The sequence below is a fragment of the Arachis ipaensis genome, chromosome B04, assembly GCF_000816755.2.
Source record: "Arachis ipaensis cultivar K30076 chromosome B04, Araip1.1, whole genome shotgun sequence".
NCBI lineage: Eukaryota > Viridiplantae > Streptophyta > Magnoliopsida > Fabales > Fabaceae > Arachis > Arachis ipaensis.
Window position 1 is genome coordinate 123,419,753 of NC_029788.2, and position 19,128 is coordinate 123,438,880.

The 19,128-nt window shown below is 36.5% G+C and overlaps 1 protein-coding gene and 1 long non-coding RNA gene across 2 annotated transcripts; both read left to right on the plus strand.

The window, feature by feature from the left end:
• LOC107638094 lies at positions 11,192-11,698 on the plus strand. The gene is made up of 3 exons (XR_001619734.2): positions 11,192-11,337; positions 11,429-11,483; positions 11,572-11,698. It is a non-coding gene; the product is annotated as an uncharacterized LOC107638094 (long non-coding RNA).
• LOC107637176 lies at positions 13,933-17,624 on the plus strand. The gene is made up of 8 exons (XM_016340615.1): positions 13,933-14,361; positions 14,437-14,785; positions 15,639-15,874; positions 16,385-16,453; positions 16,577-16,699; positions 16,841-17,121; positions 17,289-17,384; positions 17,474-17,624. Exons 1-8 carry the CDS (start codon positions 13,933-13,935, stop codon positions 17,622-17,624), a joined length of 1,734 nt encoding a protein of 577 aa, XP_016196101.1.

Below are 19,128 nucleotides of genomic sequence, written 5' to 3' on the forward strand. Positions count from 1 at the left end.
GTGGGTATGAATCAAAATTAAGAATTAGAAATGAAAATGAGAAAAGTATGAATCTTTTTTGAAAGGTGGTGGTGGGGTGGGTTCGGGTTCGGTTCAGCTCCAGAGAGAAGAGGAAGAGAGTGGAGCTGAAACCAATGAAGGTGAAGAAGCGTGTTCTGCAATGCAATCTTTGTTTTCTTCCACACACACAAACGTACACAAAACACACTTCACTTGTTTGTAATTGACAAATTTGGGTCCTCACCTTATGCCACTCACTCATCTATATATATACTTAAATAGTTATATATACACTTACTCACATAGGGACTTGTGCTTTTTCTATGGAATAAATGAATAATAAAACGAATTAAAACTAAAAATGAATTTCATTTGTATTTGGACTTTATTTTTATTGGTGGAATCAAAGAATAAAATGAAGTTCAAAAAATAAATTTTCCATTTTGGTTTTAAGAAATTACTCATCTTTTTCTAAATAAATTTTCCATTTTGGTTTTAATCATAAGATTAAAATAGACAACTTTTAAATTTCACCACCAAATTTAAAAAATATATATGACTAAAAAAATATCTTATAAGAATAAAAAGTTTATTTGAACCAATAGATTAGCACAACTTTTTTTCTTTCATTGATTATTGATATTGCGAATGTAAAAGGTAATTATTTTAGCATTTAAGTAATAATACATGATCAAATTCGTATTTTTATTTTATAGTAAAAATTCATGAAAATACCTACTTATACATTATCACATTAACAAATTTATCTTTTAAATTTTGTTTGTTATGTTAACTACTTATTAATACACATATATATCTTATAGATAACAAAAACATTAAAACTCTTGTACCATATAGGTTCCCATCATTTCTTAATTGATGGTTATTTTAGTCTTCTAGAACAGTAAAGAATCAATATCAATGTTATATATAATGATTGTTAGTTAGTGGTCCATGCACAAATCTAGTTTATTTGTTTGCTAATATAATTTGATGTGGGGGGTGCATAATTTAAAGAAGGAAAGTGAAAGTAATAGTTGTATGAGAGGGAGAGAAAAGTGTTAGTAGTTAGCACACGTAATGGTTGTAACAAAAATAAGTGACATTAGTATCGGAAGAAATGACACATGTGAATAAACCCTACCCATTTTAGCATTTGCTTTGCGGGATTTAGTTGCTTTTCATCAAATCTATCAGCAGCCATTTCCGGATCTTCATTTCTTATATTAGATATCTCATAACGTTAATTAATATTATTTTATCTTAATCTTCTTTTTAAGAATAACCAATGAGATACTAGTAATTAATTTGTTAATTATCATCTTTGTCGTTGTTTATTGTATTTTATTGTGTATCTATCTATATACACATCACTAGTGGCAAATCTTATCACCTTAGTCTCAATGGCTTTTAATTGCAAGTTTGCTTTGCATGAAATTAATTAGCATACAGAAATGGCAGGATTATTACGTAATTATTATTACTATTATTTAATTGCTTGACTTTGACGACCCTTATATTATAATACAATGTACCAAAAACTTACTTGAATGAGAAGAGCCTATACTAATTTCATCAATAAAAATCTAGGGAATGAACTAAGCAAAGCAATCTCAATTGGAAAAAAAACCTCTAAAATAATAATTATATATTATAATAAATTTTATATAACATAGTATCTATAATTTTATAATTATATATTTAAAATTATATAATTATTTTAATAATAACTAATAAATATTAAATAAAATAATTTAAATTTAAATTATTTTTTATTGTCTTCAAAATATTTTGTACGATATATAGAATGTACCAAAAACTTACTTGAATGAGAAGAGCCTATATTAATTTCATCTATAAAAAGAAGGGAATGACCTATGCTAAGCAATTTTAATTAGTGTAAATCCAATAGTAGATTCTTTACCATAATATCTCTCTAATAAAATTATCATTGACTAGTAATTGATGATAAAAAAATATATACCATTAAATACTATGTATTATTTGCCCAAAAAAAAAATATGAACGATATTATATATATTATATTGTATTAGGTATATGATTAATGAAAAATCTATAAATATTAGTAATATATAATAGAATGTTATTTATAGTTGATTATAATAAGAAATATTTCTTTTTTAGAGTAAAGTATCGTTTTTGTCCCTAACGTTTTGGGTAAGTTTCAAAGTTGTCCATAATGTTTCAATCGTCCTATTTAAATCCCTAACGTTTCAAAATTGACTCAATGTTATCCTGCCGTTAGGGATCCGTTAACAGAATTGACGGCGGAACAAAATTGAGACGATTTTAAAATCATACTCAACGTTTCTGGGGTCAAAATCAATTTCGTCCCTGACCTTTTTTCCTTATTAAAATCATCATCAACGTTACAAAACGTTATAAAATCATCCTTTTGTCCATAAACAATATTTTTTGGACAATTTTACCCTTTTGCCCTTTTACAAAAATAAAATAATATTAAAACTAATATTAAAAAACAAAAGAAACCCTCTCCATCCCTGGCGTATCTCTCACTCTCTTTCGGTCTTTCTCTTCTCTCCCTTTCCGCCACCCCACCATCGCTGCCCCCACCTCCTTCTCCATCTTCTTCTCCCTCTCCACCACCACCTCTCTCTCTCTCTTCACTACCACCACCACCACCTCCACCACCATACCACCCACTACCCTTAACTCTAACACCAATTCTGCTAACTCTTCATCCATTAAAATCAATATCTGAATGGTTGAACAATATCACCCAATCGGTTGAACAAAATCAACACCCCCGCACCAACATCAATTGAATGCTCAACGCAATACTCGAACAGAGAAACAAAACCCCCACAAACTCAGCACCAAAAACAATTTTATAACCGCAACCCAAACAAAAATAAAGAAATCCATAATTTAAAACAGAATTGTAAGGGGGTTTGTTCCTACTTTCGCATTAAGTCAAACACCTGCAAAACAACCCCGATATCTCCATCTCATTTCTCCTACTCTCTTCGAATTTTCCCTTCCCCAAATCACAATTCTTCTTCTCAGCTTAAACAAAAAACCTTTCCCCTTCAACCAGTTCAGCAACAACAACCACAAAATAAATTTCAAGGGTTAAGTACTTTAGATTTAGCAACAACAAATTCAGCATTTTCAGCCATTTCAACAACAACAACCATAAAATAAATAAACAAAAATTTTAGATTTAACAATTCAACAATCATCATCAATTGCAACTTCAGATCAAAATCAGCAATAATAGAAATGTTTTATGTTCTTCAAAAATAAAAAAAATAAAAAAGGAAGCACGAAAAGAGGAAGGAAGTGACAAAAATAAAAAAATTCTTCCTACTACTGCTGGCGCTGGCGCTGTCGCAGCTGTGGGTGTGATGGAGCTCGATGCTGACAAGAAGAGCTTTTTCTGCAGACCCGAACTTGATCCGGCCAAAGGCCCGTGTGATTTTGCGTGTGGTTGAAGAGGATGCGATTGCATGTGAAGATCCCGTAGACCTTGCGGTAGCGGAGATGTGGGAGCGCACGGCCTCTAGAAGGCAGAGGGTCAGGGCTCAAAGTTTCAATCTTGGTGACCTAGCTGTTGTTGCTGATTCTGCAGTGGCTGTGGTTGTGGTTGCTCTCTTTGGGAGAGAATCCAGTCACCGTTAACCCGCTCATGATGAACCCTAATCTTATTAGAAGGATAAGCGATGTCTTCGTTGGTTGTACGAAAATAAACATAGTAATGGTGAGGCCCAAGTCTGCCGGTGATCTCGTCGGACCACCAACCGTCATTGTCGAAGGCATCAACTGCCTAGTAGAGAGAGAACTCGCCGAAAAGGAGGTAGGGGTGAAGATGGTAGGGTGACGGAGATGACGAGATGAAGAATTGGGGGGGATTAGGAAGGAGGTGGTTTCGAAGAGAATGGTAGAAAGAAGGGGATGAGAAGGGAAGACAGTGAAGAGACATCAAGGTGGGATGGGGAGGGTTTTGTTTTTATTTTTTAATATTATTATTATTTATATTAATTATTAAGGATAATTTGGTAAAAAAAAATAAAATTGATATAGAAAAGGACGATTTTATAACGTTTTGTAACGTTGGGGATGATTTTAATAACAAAAAAAAGTTCGAGACGAAATTGATTTTGACCCCAGACCTTGGGGACGAAAAAAGTACTTATCCCTTATATTAACTTATAACTTTAAGTGTAAAATTATAAAAAAAAATAAATTTATTTAGAATAAAAGTAATGTGATTAAGTATAATTTACTTAGATGTGATTAAAAAATAATTGAATATTATGTACAGTAAAAAATTGATATTATTAAAGGATAAGAAACTAAAATTTGTTTCTATATATCGTTTTTGTCCAACATTTTCGTCCTATTTAAGTCTCTAACGTTTCAAAATCGTCTCAATTTTGTCCCGCCGTCAATTCTGTTAACGGATCCCTAACGGCAGGACAACATTGAGTCAATTTTGAAACGTTAGGGACTTAAATAAGACGATTGAAATATTAAGAACAACTTTGAGACTTATCCTAAACATCGAGAATAAAAACGATTCTTTACTCCTCTTTTTTATGTCTAAGTATCCAATTGTGTGAGAGTTTCTTTGTGTGCTTTTCTTGTCTGCTATGCACGCTTATTAAAGATATAATCTTGTATCAAAAATCAAAGTGTTACAATATCCTTATCCCTTATAACATATAAAATATATTTTATGAAATTGTGATAATTTGAATTAATTTTTTTAACAATTAATTTTTTTAATTTGATTTTGATATACTAATAGTATAAAATAATTCTACATGTGCATTTAATTATATAACGTCACATCAACAAAAATAATCATTTTTAATATTGACTGCTTGAATAGTTATCTAATAAAATAAATACAAAGCGTGTAAAATATTTTATACTGTCAATGTATCAAAATTGTTTCTTAAATTATAAAAATTTTAAATATGTACTAAATAAATTTAGAATTACCTTATGTAGGACAAATTAATTACATCTATTAAAAATATATACTACGTTTTTCGAAGGTTATCTGAAACTAGTGATTTGGCCCTGAACGTGAGGTCCAAGTTCCTTTTTATAATGATGCTGACATCTCCTCCGAAGTGGTGAAACCGTCTGAGGTCTTTAAGTGAGAATTGGGGGTGGTACATACAAGGGACTCCGATATTTAAGTTAGCAAAGATTTTAGATAGATTTTTTTAATAGATTAGAGTTGAGAAATACCTGAACTTGATGGTATTTATATAGTAGAAAAGATAAGTTTGTTACCTTGTTATAACTTGTCCACCTATCATGGTGGGTGGTTATTTCTCATTTTATCTAGAGATTGTTGAGATCTCATATTTAAATATATCAGCATGTTTGTAGGAGCAGTTAAGATTCAGCATAATAAGTCAAATAAATGAGATCAGACACGTAAGGAGAGTGACTTTGGACTCTGAAGTGAATTTTAGTCATTTTGGACCTGACTTTGAATTGTGGTTTAAGGTATCAATGGTACCCTACTCAAGGCTGAGTTCTTGTAAGTTGGGTTTGAGCATTCAATCAAGTCGTTCTTTGGATCTTACTATTGTCGCTTGAGCAAGTCGATCACGTCGGATTCCCGATGCGATTTGAGAGAACAAGTTGGGAAACTCGATGTGATTTTGAAATTGATGTGGCGTTACATTTTCGTATTCTAAAACTGATCGCACATCTTTTTAATTACCTTGGTAACCACGCACGTTATTTAAAGTGAGATGATTTTACTTTTTTTTGCCCATATTCACATTTATCTATTCTTGGCCCTTCTTCTTCTTCATGTTGACATTTTTTACTCCGTCATCTTTATTGTTATTGCTTCTTCAGGTTTCATCAAGCGTGTTTTCACTTCATCTCCTATCTTCTAGGTTTTGATGTTAATATGATGCTAATGCTTTAAAGATGAATGGATGTTGGAAAAAATAATTTCTTATGAAAAAAATGATTTCCTTCCATTTATTTGTCTTTCTTTTGGTTGTGGTTAGTTATGTTGTGGGATTTTTACTCTCGTCAGAGATGATGGTGTTGCTTTTGGTGCAGTGGCGCTATCGCTGTCTTCACTATGAGTGTTGTTATGTTGAGTGTTTTATTAAATGGGTGAAGATGAATAGTTTTTATCCTTTTATCTTGAATTATTTGGTGAGACCGACCTCTAATGCCATTGTACAAGGTGCCCCTGAATCTGAAGATAAAACTCTCGAGGTCTCTTCTACCGATCTCCCATCCAAAGTCGTTCCTTTTGATGATGTTGTTGCTTATCTCTTTCTTTGTTCTTTTTTCTTGTTTGTATATTTTTCGAGTTGTGGACTTTCTAACAAAGATATTATAATATTTTGGATATTTGTCCCCTTTTGTTAGGAGGTTTTGACTTCAATTGCACTAAGTAATGTTGCTTTGTTTGCATGCTTCTAATCTACATCTATTATTGAATAGCATTGTTAGCTTTAATTTCGCTAAGTGTTGTGCATGCTTTTAAAACTTGCATGCTTTCAACTTGTAATGTAGCTTGTAGACAACCTTGTAACTTGTATCTTTTTACCGTATGGTTTTCACCTCCACACTTTTAATTCGTCATCTCCGATTTCATTATCTCATTTGGTACAAGTTGTTTTAATTGGAGCATTATTTTATGTTTTGATTTTGTTTAAAATATTTTCACAATCCTTTCTTTTCTTTCCAACTCATTTTTGTATGAGTTGTTTGGTTGGAAGATTATTTTCTTGTTGTTTTCGCTCCTACCCTTTTTGATTTGTCATTTTCGACTTTCTCCTAACTCATTTTTCGTACGAGTTGTGGGGTATAGGATTATTTTTACGATTTTGAATTTACTTCAATTCATTTATACAATCTGTCATTGAACTCAGACATCACCCTTCATAGCCCTTACTTTGATGCGTCGTTAAAAATGCCTTCAGTAAAATCTTGAAGTCGGAAAAAATGTGCATTAGGGAGTAAGGTTCGCTTTCTATCTGTAGTATCTCTTTATTTGTACACATGGTATGATCTAGGTAGATCATTTTCGAGTAAGTCGAATATTTTGTAGTAGTTATTTTCAAATTCTTGAGTGACTTTGTTGGGATTTTTCTATTTTGTTTCTAGCTTTGTTTCACTCGGTTTTGGCCCGGTGTCATTTCGAATCAGAACGAAGTCGCCAGTTGATAAGCTTCTTCTTATGATATTCTCAGTGCATTTCATAGCCATTTTTTCTTTGGAAGCTTCTTCTTGAAGTTGTACTTTGGGGAAGAGGTCAGATTTTCCTCTATAAGCTTGGAGGTTTTCAAACTCATTATAGAGTCTAATCTTTAGGCTTTCTTCATTTGGCCCTGTTGGAATCATTGCTTCAATGTCGTGGCAAGTAGAAAGATAAATCCCCATTTGTGGGATGGAGAGTTGTCTGATGTGCTTATGGCCTATATTCGAGCTCGAAATTGTTGAATTTTTTGCATGTGGGGCTACTTCTTAAATTAAAACTTTTGTTGTAGCATCTATGCCCCTCTTTTGACCCCTGTAAATAGCAGTTATCCCCTCCTTTGTTGGAAACTTCATGCATAGATGAAGGGTGGATACCACAGTAACTAGTCGATTTAGCGTTATTTGACCTATTAATTCATTGTTGGTAGATGGGGTGTTTACTATGATGCTGTTAACACTGACGGTATAGGCTTTAGGACTTTTGCTGAAGGCAGTATAAAGGCTTATGTACCCAATAGATCAGTTTGGTGTTTCTCCTAATTTGAATAGAGTGTCTAGGTATGTCTTTAAGTCATTTTCTTCTAATTTGAACTCGTCAAAGGCAAATTTGAAAAGGATGTCTATAAAATTTTTTAGATCCACCAATGTTTTGTTGAGGCTGGCATTGGATAGGACTATTGTTATCACTAAGGGATCATTATGGCCGGGGTACCCACCTTTAATATGTTCTAGTGCAAAGGTTATAGTGTAGAGGTCGTGTTCTGTATAGTCTTTCTTGACTTGGTAGGCTTTTTCGAGATATCTTTTTTTGAAACAACTTAATTGTCTGCCTACGGCAAATTCTCTCATGATGGCGTGGACACATCGATCTGGGTTGCTTATGGGATCTGACAATCTTTCTCATTCTTTGCACTCCTATTTTATTTTGTGGTCTTTTTCTATGTACCTGAGTTGGTAGTTATTTTGCCAACTTTATTGAGGCTTCATGATCTGGGAGGTCTCTTACAGATTTATGTACTTTTCATCCCTTTCTTGCACTTCAGACAATAAAGTCAATTATCTTTTGGATATGGACGATGAGAAGGGACCTATGAGGCCATTAACGAGCCCTGTAATAACTGCTTCAATAAGCAAGTTCTGAATCTTTAAATATGCTTTGTTGAATATTTTCATGTAGGATCTAGGAGATTCTCTGACCTCTTATTTGACACCCAAAGGACTTGGAGCATATTTAGCTTTGTCTTTCTGAATGGAGAATTGAGTGAGAAAGCTCTTGGCCAAATCATCAAAAAGAGTGACCGACCTAGGTTGTCAAACCACTTCATCGCTATCTTGGTTAATATAGTCGGGAAGGTTTTGCACCGAGTTGCATCAGAGGCATCAGCCAGATACTTGCGACTCTTGAAGTTGCTTAGGTGGTGTCTCAGGTCGTTCGTTCCATCATAAAAGTCCATATCTGGGCTTTTAAAGTTTCTAAGGATCTTCACTCCCCAAAGACGTGGATTCTCGATCAACTTGGGATCTCCTACCCTTGAGGTTGGATTCCAACCTCTTTAATTTTTCTTCCAACTCCCTTCATCGTCGTACTTTCTGTCGTAGGGCTCTTTCGGACCCACATTATCATTCCAGTTCGACCGATCTTGATATCCATGAACCAACCCCATAAGTTCTGTGGCGTTTCGATCTCCAAATTCGCCAGATATATGAATTTTAGAGCCTATTCCTTGTCTTTCTGTGTTTCTTTGATCTATCTTTTTGTCAGTGCCTTTCCTTCTCTCAGGGTATGCGTTGGGTTGGTTTTTTTTTATGGGGTTCCGAATCAGACGTAATGTGTCCTATCTTTTGGGTGGTTGTTTGCGATGGTTGTGTCCAATATTCCGAGACTTAGCTGAAACTAGTGTGATTTGGACCTGAATGTGAGGTTCAAGTCCTTTTTGGTGGAATGCTCCGACGTCTCCTCTGGTGATATGATACCATCCGAGTTTTTCAGAGAGGTTGGGAGTGGTGCCTACAAGAAACTCCAATGTTTAAGTTAGCAAAGATTTAATTAAATTTTTTTAGTAGATTAAAATTGAGAAATACTTTACTTTGATAGAGTATTTATATAGTAAAAAAAATAAGTTTGTTATCTTTTTTGTAATTTATCCATCTATAGTAGTAGGTGGTTATTCCCCTCTTATTTAAGAATTGTTGAAATTTTATATTTAAACATATTAACATATTTGTAGGTGCAGTTAAAATCTTGCATGTTAAATTGAATAAATGAGATTGAACACATAAGAAGAATGACTTTAAACTCTGACGTGGACTTTAATTATTTTAGACCTGTCTTTAAATTGTGAACCATGATATGAACCATAATATCTAATTTGATAAAATAAATGTGTGTGCTAAATCACATATTATAGATCAAATCAAAGTACTACCATGAGGCCATAACAAATCCTATAATATTTTTTAAAGAATTTACCGTGGACAAGTTTATTTTTCAAGTGATATATAATAAAAGTATTTGTTATTATTTTTCAAGTGATATATAATAAATGTATTCAAATTTAATAACTAATTCAGTAATCTCATCACGGAGCCTGTGAAAAATATAACGAGCATAAAAGCTTATGTTCGTATCTTTACCCTTTATTTTTATTTTTTTTGAAAGAGGAGCTCAACGCAAAAAGTGGAGTAAGAAACAACAAACAAAAAAACAAATAACAAAATATTAAAATATCCGAAGCACCTGTTATGGCCATAACACCTTTATGTCATCTCTGACATTACCATCAACAACAAAAAGAGTTTGTACTTAATCATTCAGTGTAGTTCTGAAAAGACATGTTAATAATCTCCTCTACTCCTTTTTCTTTATTCTAAAAGATCCTCTGGTTTCGCTCCAACCATATGTTCCACATAATGGCACAAAAGCACACCATCTATCTCCTGCACTCCTCTTTCCTATTTGATACCTCAGTCCAACTCTGAAAATGCTCCTTGACCGTACCCGGATATGTCCATAGAATACCAACATATGATATCCAAGTACACCATACCTGCCAAGAAAAACTACATCCAAGAAACAAGTGGTGATTATTTTCATCACCTCTGTTACATAAAAGATATAAAGTATCTTCTTGGTTGATAACTCCGAACCAACTTAGTCTCTCCTTCGTATTGATCCTACCAGTCAAAATAAACTAAACAAACAACTCCACTCTAGGTGGGACAAGCCCTTTCTAAATAGTCATAGTAAAGCTGTAACTTGATATATCCTCTGGTGCCATTTCTACTTGCAACACCTACATAAATGAGTTAGTAGAAAAAACACATTGTTTATCATATTTCCACACGACTCTATCCTTTCTGTCATATGCAAGTTTGACTAGCTTCAAAGTATGGTGAAGCTGGTTCACTAGTTCCAATTTTTATTGGAATAGTTCTTGCCTCCATTGGAAGTTCCATATCCAGGCTAACTCATCCCAGAACCCACAATCCCCTATCATGGAACCTTTTTGGTTTGAAATAGAGAAGAGCCTTGGAAAATGATCTTTGAAGGACCCTCCAAGAATCCAAACATCCTTCCAGAATTGAGTTCGTCTTCCATCACCCACCTCCATAGACAACCCATCATCTTCTGCCTAACGTCTTGATTCTTGAACTGTAACTGGCAAATATCATTCCACGGACCCCATCCTGTAAACCCCAGTTAAATTAGTAGATAATTAGTCAATAAATTAGTTTTTAATAAGGAAGATTAGAAATGGGAAAATTATATCAAATTAGGATAGAGCTCGTCGAAACGAGAATTTTGACACTAATTTCGAAAAAAACGGTCTAAAATTGGACTGAAAGGACCGAACCGATTGAACCGGATCCGAACCAGGCTATCGGTCCAACTGGACCAGCTCTTTTAAGTGAACCCAGCAGTGCTTTCTCCCTCATTTGGCTGCAGCAGCGTGAAACGCTTCCAGGGAGGGGAGAAAGCTTCCGTAACCTTACAGTAAATTTCCGATCCCCGTAACTTCTCCATCTGAGCTCCAATCGCCGCACCATTTGCGGCCACGCGTTCACCACATTGAGCTCTATATTTCTACCGAAACAATTTCACTGGTAACTTGTTTAATCACTCTCAGCTCTCTTTTCCCCCAATTTTCCAATTTTTAATGGGAATGTTGAATTTCTTTGATTTCTAATGTTTTAGGATCCAATTAGCTTGAGGAAAATGTTCACTCTTGCTTATGTGAAGTTTGGGTAAGGTGAGGATACGATAATTTTATTTTAATTTCATTGAATTTGAGCTTTGAGTATTAAATTGGATATATATGTATTATGAATGTGTATTAGGTTGTGAATAAATATTTGGAGCTTGAAATTGTGAATACTGAAACTTGGAGAAAGCGGATTAGTTGAGATTTTGAGGGCTGTGTTCTTTTAGAAAAATTGTCTTGGAATAATACTTGGGAATCGGCTAAGATATGGTTTAGGTTTCTTGCATTTAATATATAATGTTCTATGAAAACTTAGGCTAGATGACCATAGGATAAGCTGGAATGCAGGTGTATGTTTAATGTTTAGTAATTTGTCGATGAATATATTTGGTTGAAGTTTATTGGATAATTAGTTATTAATTTTGGATGGTGAATGTTGTTATGTTAATTTGGAGAGAATTATGGTTGAATGTTATTGTTGATGAACATGGTTGGTTTGGTGCATGTTGATTAACTAATGATTTGGTGAATTATTGATTTGAGGTATAACTATTGTGGAGGTTGTTGTGATAATGAGGTATTTTGTGTTAAAAGCCTAGGATTTGTGAACTATGATTCTTAGTTGAATTTTGGTTGTTGGATTTGAATATTGTATGAGTTTAATTGTTGATCCGAGGTAGATTTATTGTGGAGATTGTTATGATAATGAGGAAGGGTATGTTGAATTGAAAAGAATGCAGGTTTGGACCCGAAAAGGGTGGCAAAGTCCGAGTTTTAGAGGAGATGCTGCCGAAATTTTATAAAAATTAGAGATTTTGTTTATATGATTATTTAAAAAGATTTAGATTCAAAGGTTATATGGTTTAATTTTGAGTTATTAAGAAAATGAGCATGTTTTAAGTTTGATTCATTTAGAAAAGAATGAATTATGTTTTGAATTGGAACTATTGATAGACGGAAATGGGAGGTGTGATAATGATGGATAAGGATTGAATATGATTAACGTATAATGATGAATGATATGCGATTGAAAATGATGTGGATGTTGATTAATTATAATTGAATTATTTATATGGCTTATGAATTTGAATAATCTGAGATACGAGATTCCCTGGATTAAGTGTCGTGGCTTGCCACCACGTGTACCAGGTTGAAAACTCGATACTCTGTTGACCCTACGACATAAGTGTGACCGGGCACTATATAAATTCCCGGGAATGTTACCCCCATTGAGAAATATTGATTATTTGAGAAAAAGCTATGCATAGACTCTTGGGGATGCACGTCGGGGGACAGTCTAAGTACAATTCAGACTTGTCGGGTTGGCTGGATAACCGACAGATGAGCCTCATCAGCCATAGGACAGGCATGCATCATATGCATATTACTTGAATTACTTGCTAGTGCTTTAATTGGGTGTGCCTATATGTACTTGCCATGCTAAATGTGTATTTGTTACCTGTAGTAATTGTAATCTTCTTGTACTTGCCTTTATCTGTCTATTTGTCTGTGAAAATGCGTGATGGAGTTGGAGGTATGGAGGAATGGCAGTATGGGACTTAGATTTAAGGTTAAGTTAAGTTAGGTTTAAATGTTTTTAGAAAATCACCTTTTATGGCTTCTGTTTAATACTTTAAGCTCTATAATCTGAGTGTCGGCGTTCTAGGATTGCCTCTGGCATTCCCAGGACCTTATATATTATGTGTGTGGCACATTTACAATACTGAGAACCTCCGGTTCTCATTCTATACTATGTTGTTGTTTTTCAGATACAGGTCGAGAAGCATCTCGTTAGGCGTCTGGATTCTTGAAGCAGAGTGGTTACATGGTTATTTTGTTATGTTATGATGTATATATATGTACTTGGTTTTCTCTCCGCATAACTTGTTCTTTTGACCCTCCTAGAGGTTTATGGAGAGGCAGGATTGTGTATATGTACTTTTGGGTTTTGGATATATATGTATAGATATGTAAATATTCTCCGGCCAGTCTTGACTTCGCAGGCTGAGTTAGGAGCTTGTTATTTTGTATCTTTGGCACTCTATTCCTACTTCTGTTGTCATATGTTCAATAGTTATAGTTTCCTTGGCACGCAAGTTAACTCGTTCCTTGAGCGTTGCGCTTTTATTTCGCGATTTTTATTTCCTCTATTCTTCAAGGATCCTAACATATTATAATTCTTCTGCTATTATATGTACTCATTTTATTTTAGAGGTTGTAATACCACACCACCTCTGTTTTACGACTTAAGCGTAAAGCTTAGTATGGTAGGGTGTTACATTGTGGTATCAGAGTAGTTCGTTCCTATAGAGCCTGAAAGACGGACTTATTGTACTTCTGTGCATTCTCTGTATATGTGTGTATGTGCTATTAGGACATCTGATTGATATATATGGCATAAACGTTTGTGAGCATGCATTTGGAACTTAAAGCATTAGACCTGCGATATTGAGACTGATCAACTTAATATTACTTGTTTGGTGCGTATTGGGACCAGATGTCGACTCATGGACGCGGTCGCGGGCGAGGTAGAGGTAGGACAGGCACCGTTACTCCTGCCCCCATAGGGACTGATCCAGTAGACTTTATGGCTGCCCTGGGAAATATGGCTGCAGCTATGCAGGCGACAGCTGAGGCATTGGGTAATCAGATAAACCATGGTAATCATGGGAATAATAATGATGAGGATGGTCCTATGACACTTGCTACATTTCTGAAAGTTCACCCTCCGACCTTTAGGGGAACCTCAAATCCCACTTATGCAGATAATTGGATTCAGGATATGGAAAGGGCGTTACAGGCCCAACAGGTTCCTGAAGAGCAATGGGTTGAATTTGGAACTTATCAGTTGCAAGGTGAAGCTCAGTATTGGTGGCAGAGAACACAACGTATCCTACAGCCTGATGGTGCTGCAATTTCTTGGGAGGTTTTCCGAACAGAATTCTATAAGAAATACTTTCCTAATTCAGCCAGAAATGCCAAGGAACTTGAATTAATGCAGTTAAAGCAGGGACAGATGACTATTGCTGAGTATACCAGCAAATTTGAAGAGTTATGTTGCTTTTCTCGTATCTGTCAAGGTGTGCCTGAAGATTTTGCTGAATGGAAATGTATTAAGTATGAAGGAGGTCTTCGGAGTGATATTCTGAGCTTCGTTGCCCCAATGGAGATCAGGGTGTTTTCTGAATTGGTGAATAAGAGTAGGGTGGCTGAGGATTGTGTGAGGAAGGCGGCAGCAGAGAAAGGGAGTTTGAGGGTGCCTTTTCAGAGGCCTTCAGGGAGGAATTTTGCTCCGAGAGGTAGGAATTTCAAGCGTGGAGGTTTTCTTCCGCAGCAGACTCAGGGTCAAGGTAATTACAGAAGGCCGAATACTAATGCTAGTCAAGGAAAAAGGTTTGGGAAGCAACCACAGCAAGATCTGAATTGTCAGAAGTGCGGAAGGTATCACCCTGGAGTTCCGTGTAGATTGGGACTTGGACTATGCTATTCTTGTGGATAGCCTGGGCATATGGCCACCAATTTCCGGGAGAAGAAGAAATATGAGACTGGTAGAGTGCAGCAGCCAGGGAGAGTATACACCACTTCTACCATTTGTAAGGTCCACATCGGTTGGAGAGGGGAACGAAACATGCCTTATAAGGGTGTGGATACCTCTCCCTAGCATGACGCATTTTGACGAGTGAGTGTGGGGGGCTTAGGCTATCATCCCTTTCGTCAAAGGCAAAACCGTGAGGCCTTGTGTGCCAAAGCGGACAATATCGTGCTAGTGGGTGGTCTGGGCTGTTACAGATGGTATCAGAGCCAGAACCCGGATCGATGTGCCAGCGAGGGAGCTGGGCTCCCTTAGGGGGGTAGATTATAAGGCCCACATCGGTTGGAGAGGGGAACGAAGCATGCCTTATAAGGGTGTGGATACCTCTCCCTAGCATGACGCGTTTTGACGAGTGAGTGTGGGGGGCTTAGGCTATCATCCCTTTCGTCAAAGGCAAAATCGTGAGGCCTTGTGTGCCAAAGCGGACAATATCGTGCTAGCGGGTGGTCTGGGCTGTTACACCATTGGTGCTGAGGGATCTGAGACACTGATTAGAGGAAATTGTGAAATGGCTGGTAAAATCTTAAATGCTTTATTTGATTCAGGAGCGTCTCATTCATTTATTGCATTTAAAAAGACCCATGAGTTAGGATTGAGAATGGTGGTTTTAGGTTATGATTTGAAAGTATATAACGCTACTCATGAAGCTATGGTGACTAGGATAGGATGTCCACAAGTTCTCTTTCGAGTACAACAGCGTGAATTTGTGCATGATTTGATTTGTTTACCTATGACTGGTCTTGACCTCATTTTGGGATTGGATTGGTTATCCAAGAATCATGTTTTGCTTGATTGTTCTGAGAAGTCAGTACAGTTTATGCCGAAAGGGTCGGAAGCACCGGTTGTGGTGAATAGTTACTATTTGAATTCTATGATAGTAAACTATTCTGGAACTGAATGTCAGGGTATTATGTTATTAACTGCGGGAGTATCAGGTGATGATCAGAGTTTAGAGCAAATTCCGGTTGTATGTGAATTTCCAGATGTGTTTCCGGATGATATTAATGAATTTCCACCTAACCGGGAAGTTGAATTCGTAATTGATTTAGTGCCTGGAGTCAGTCCGATTTCAATTACTCCTTATAGGATGTCACCTTTAGAAATGGCTGAACTAAAAGCTCAGTTGGAAGATCTGTTGGGTAAGCATTTTATCCGACCAAGTGTTTCTCCGTGGGGAGCACCAGTATTACTGGTAAAGAAGAAGGATGGGAGTATGCAGTTGTATGTCGACTATCGGTAGTTGAACAAGATCACTATGAAGAATAAATATCTGTTGCCTAGAATCGATGATCTAATGGATCAGTTACAGGGTGCCGGTGTGTTTTCTAAGATTGACCTGCGATTCGGGTATCATCAGATAAGGGTTAGATGCGAGGATATTCCAAAAACTGCTTTCAGGACGTGTTATGGTCATTATGAGTATACAGTGATGTCTTTTGGGTTAACTAATGTCCCGGCAGTATTTATGGATTATATGAACAGGATTTTCCGACCGTATCTGGACAAGTTTGTTATTGTCTTCGTTGATGACATTCTTGTTTACTCTAAGACTGAAGAGGAGCATGCTGATCACTTGCGAACTGTGCTGCAAATTCTAAGAGACGGGAAGTTGTATGCTAAGTTATCTAAATGTGAGTTTTGGAAGAGTGAAGTAAAGTCTCTCGGCCATGTGGTGAGTAAGCAGGGGATAGCTGTGGATCCTGCTAAGGTGGAGGCAGTGATGAATTGGGAGCGACCAACTTCAGTGACAGAGATCAGGAGTTTTCTAGGTTTGGCGGGATATTATCGCAGATTCATTAAGGGATTTTCACAGCTCGCCTTACTTTTAACTAAATTGACTAGGAAGGATACGCCTTTTATCTGGACTTCGGAGTGTGGGGAGAGTTTTAAAGCACTGAAGCACAGGTTGACTACTGCACCTGTGTTGGTATTGCCCGAACCAAGTGAACCGTTTGAAGTGTACTGTGATGCATCACTGAAGGGTCTAGGGTGCATTCTGATGCAGCACCAGAATGTTGTAGCATACGCCTCACGGCAATTAAGGCCGCATGAAATGAACTATCCGACACATGATTTGGAACTTGCTGCTGTTGTGTTTGCTTTAAAGATCTGGAGGCACTACCTCTATGGCGTTAAGTTTCATGTTTTCTCAGACCATAAGAGTTTGAAGTATCTTTTTTAGCAGAAAGAGTTGAATATGCGTCAGAGGAGGTGGATGGAGTTTCTGAAAGATTATGATTTTGAATTGAATTATCATCCAGGAAAAGCGAATGTTGTGGCAGACGCCTTGAGTCGGAAATCTTTATATGCAGCTTGGATGATGTTACAGGAAGAAGAATTACTAAGGGCAATTCAAGGTTTGAATTTGGGGGTTAAAGAAGAATTTGGAATTCTGTGTTTGAGTCAGTTGCAGATCTCAAGTGATTTTAAATCAGAACTTCTAAAGGCTCATCGGGATAGTGAAACGTTACGTAAGGTATTACCAGCAGTTGAACAGGGAAAATAATGGAGAGCGTCAGAAGGACATGATGGTTTGTGGAAGTTCAAGAATCGGATTGTTATGCCAGATATTGGAGACCTGCGACAGAGTATCTTGAAAGAAGCTCATAAGAGCGGGTTTTCAATTCACTCGGGGAGTACTAAAATGTATCAGGATCTGAAAGTGATGTTCTGGTGGCGAGGTATAAAGAATGACGTAACATTGCATGTATCTAAATGTTTAACGTGTCAAAAGGTTAAGATTGAGCATCAGAGACCATCAGGGACCCTTCATCCTTTGGAGATTCCATAATGGAAATGGGAGAGTATCACAATGGATTTTGTGATAGGTTTGCCTAGAACTCGATCTGGTTGTGACGCTATTTGGGTGGTTGTGGATCGACTGACAAAATCAGCTCACTTTCTTCCTATCCGAATAAGTTGCACAATAGAGGAATTGGCTCGAATGTATATCAAAGAGATTGTCAGGTTGCATGGTGTGCTTTCTACTATCATATCTGACAGAGATCCTCGTTTCACATCAAGGTTCTGGGGAGCTTTTCAGCGTGCATTTGGGACTTAGTTAAACTTGAGTACTGTGTATCACCCTCAGACAGATGGTCAGTCAGAAAGAACTATTCAGACCTTGGAGGATATGCTAAGGGCTTGTGTTTTGGACCAGCCGGTGAGTTGGGATCGGTATATGCCATTAGTAGAGTTTGCTTATAATAATAGCTATCATGCAAGCATCGAAATGGCTCCATATGAGGCTCTGTATGGCAGGAAATGTCAATCTCCGTTGTGTTGGTATGAAACTGGAGAAAGGAGTTTATTAGGGCTGAGATGATAGCTGAAACGACTGAGCAGATAAAGAAGATTCATAGTCGAATACTTATAGCCCAAAGCCGCCAGAAAAGTTATGCTGATCAGAAGCGAAAGCCTTTGGAGTTTGAAGAAGGAGAACATGTCTTTCTGAAAGTTACACCAACCACTGTTGTGGGAAGAGCTATTAAGACTAAGAAATTGAATCCCCGTTATATTGGACCGTTTGAGATTCTGAAGAGAATTGGACCAGTGGCTTATAGAATTTCCTTACCGCCATATCTTTCAAATTTGCACGATGTGTTCCATGTGTCACAGCTTCGGAAGTATACTCCTGACGCAAGTCATGTTCTGGAACAAGAACCAATCCAAGTAAGAGAAGATCTAACACTTCCAGTAATTCCAGTAAGAATTGATGATACTAATATTAAACGATTACGCGGAAAGGAAGTATCATTGGTAAAAGTAGCTTAGAGTCGAGCTGGTATTGAGGAACATACCTGGGAACTCGAATCAGATATGCGAAAAGACTATCCACATCTCTTTTCAGGTAACTAGATCTGAATTTTGAGGGCAAAATTCTTCATTAGGTGGGTAGGATGTAAACCCCGGTTAAATTAGTAGATAATTAGTCAATAAATTAGTTTTTAATAAAGAAGATTATAAATGTAAAAATTATATCAAATTAGGATAGAGATCGTCGAAACGAGAATTTTGACACTAATTTCGAAAAAAAAAACAGTCCAAAATTGGACCGAAAGGACCGAACCGGTTGAACCGGACCCGAATCGGGCTATCGGC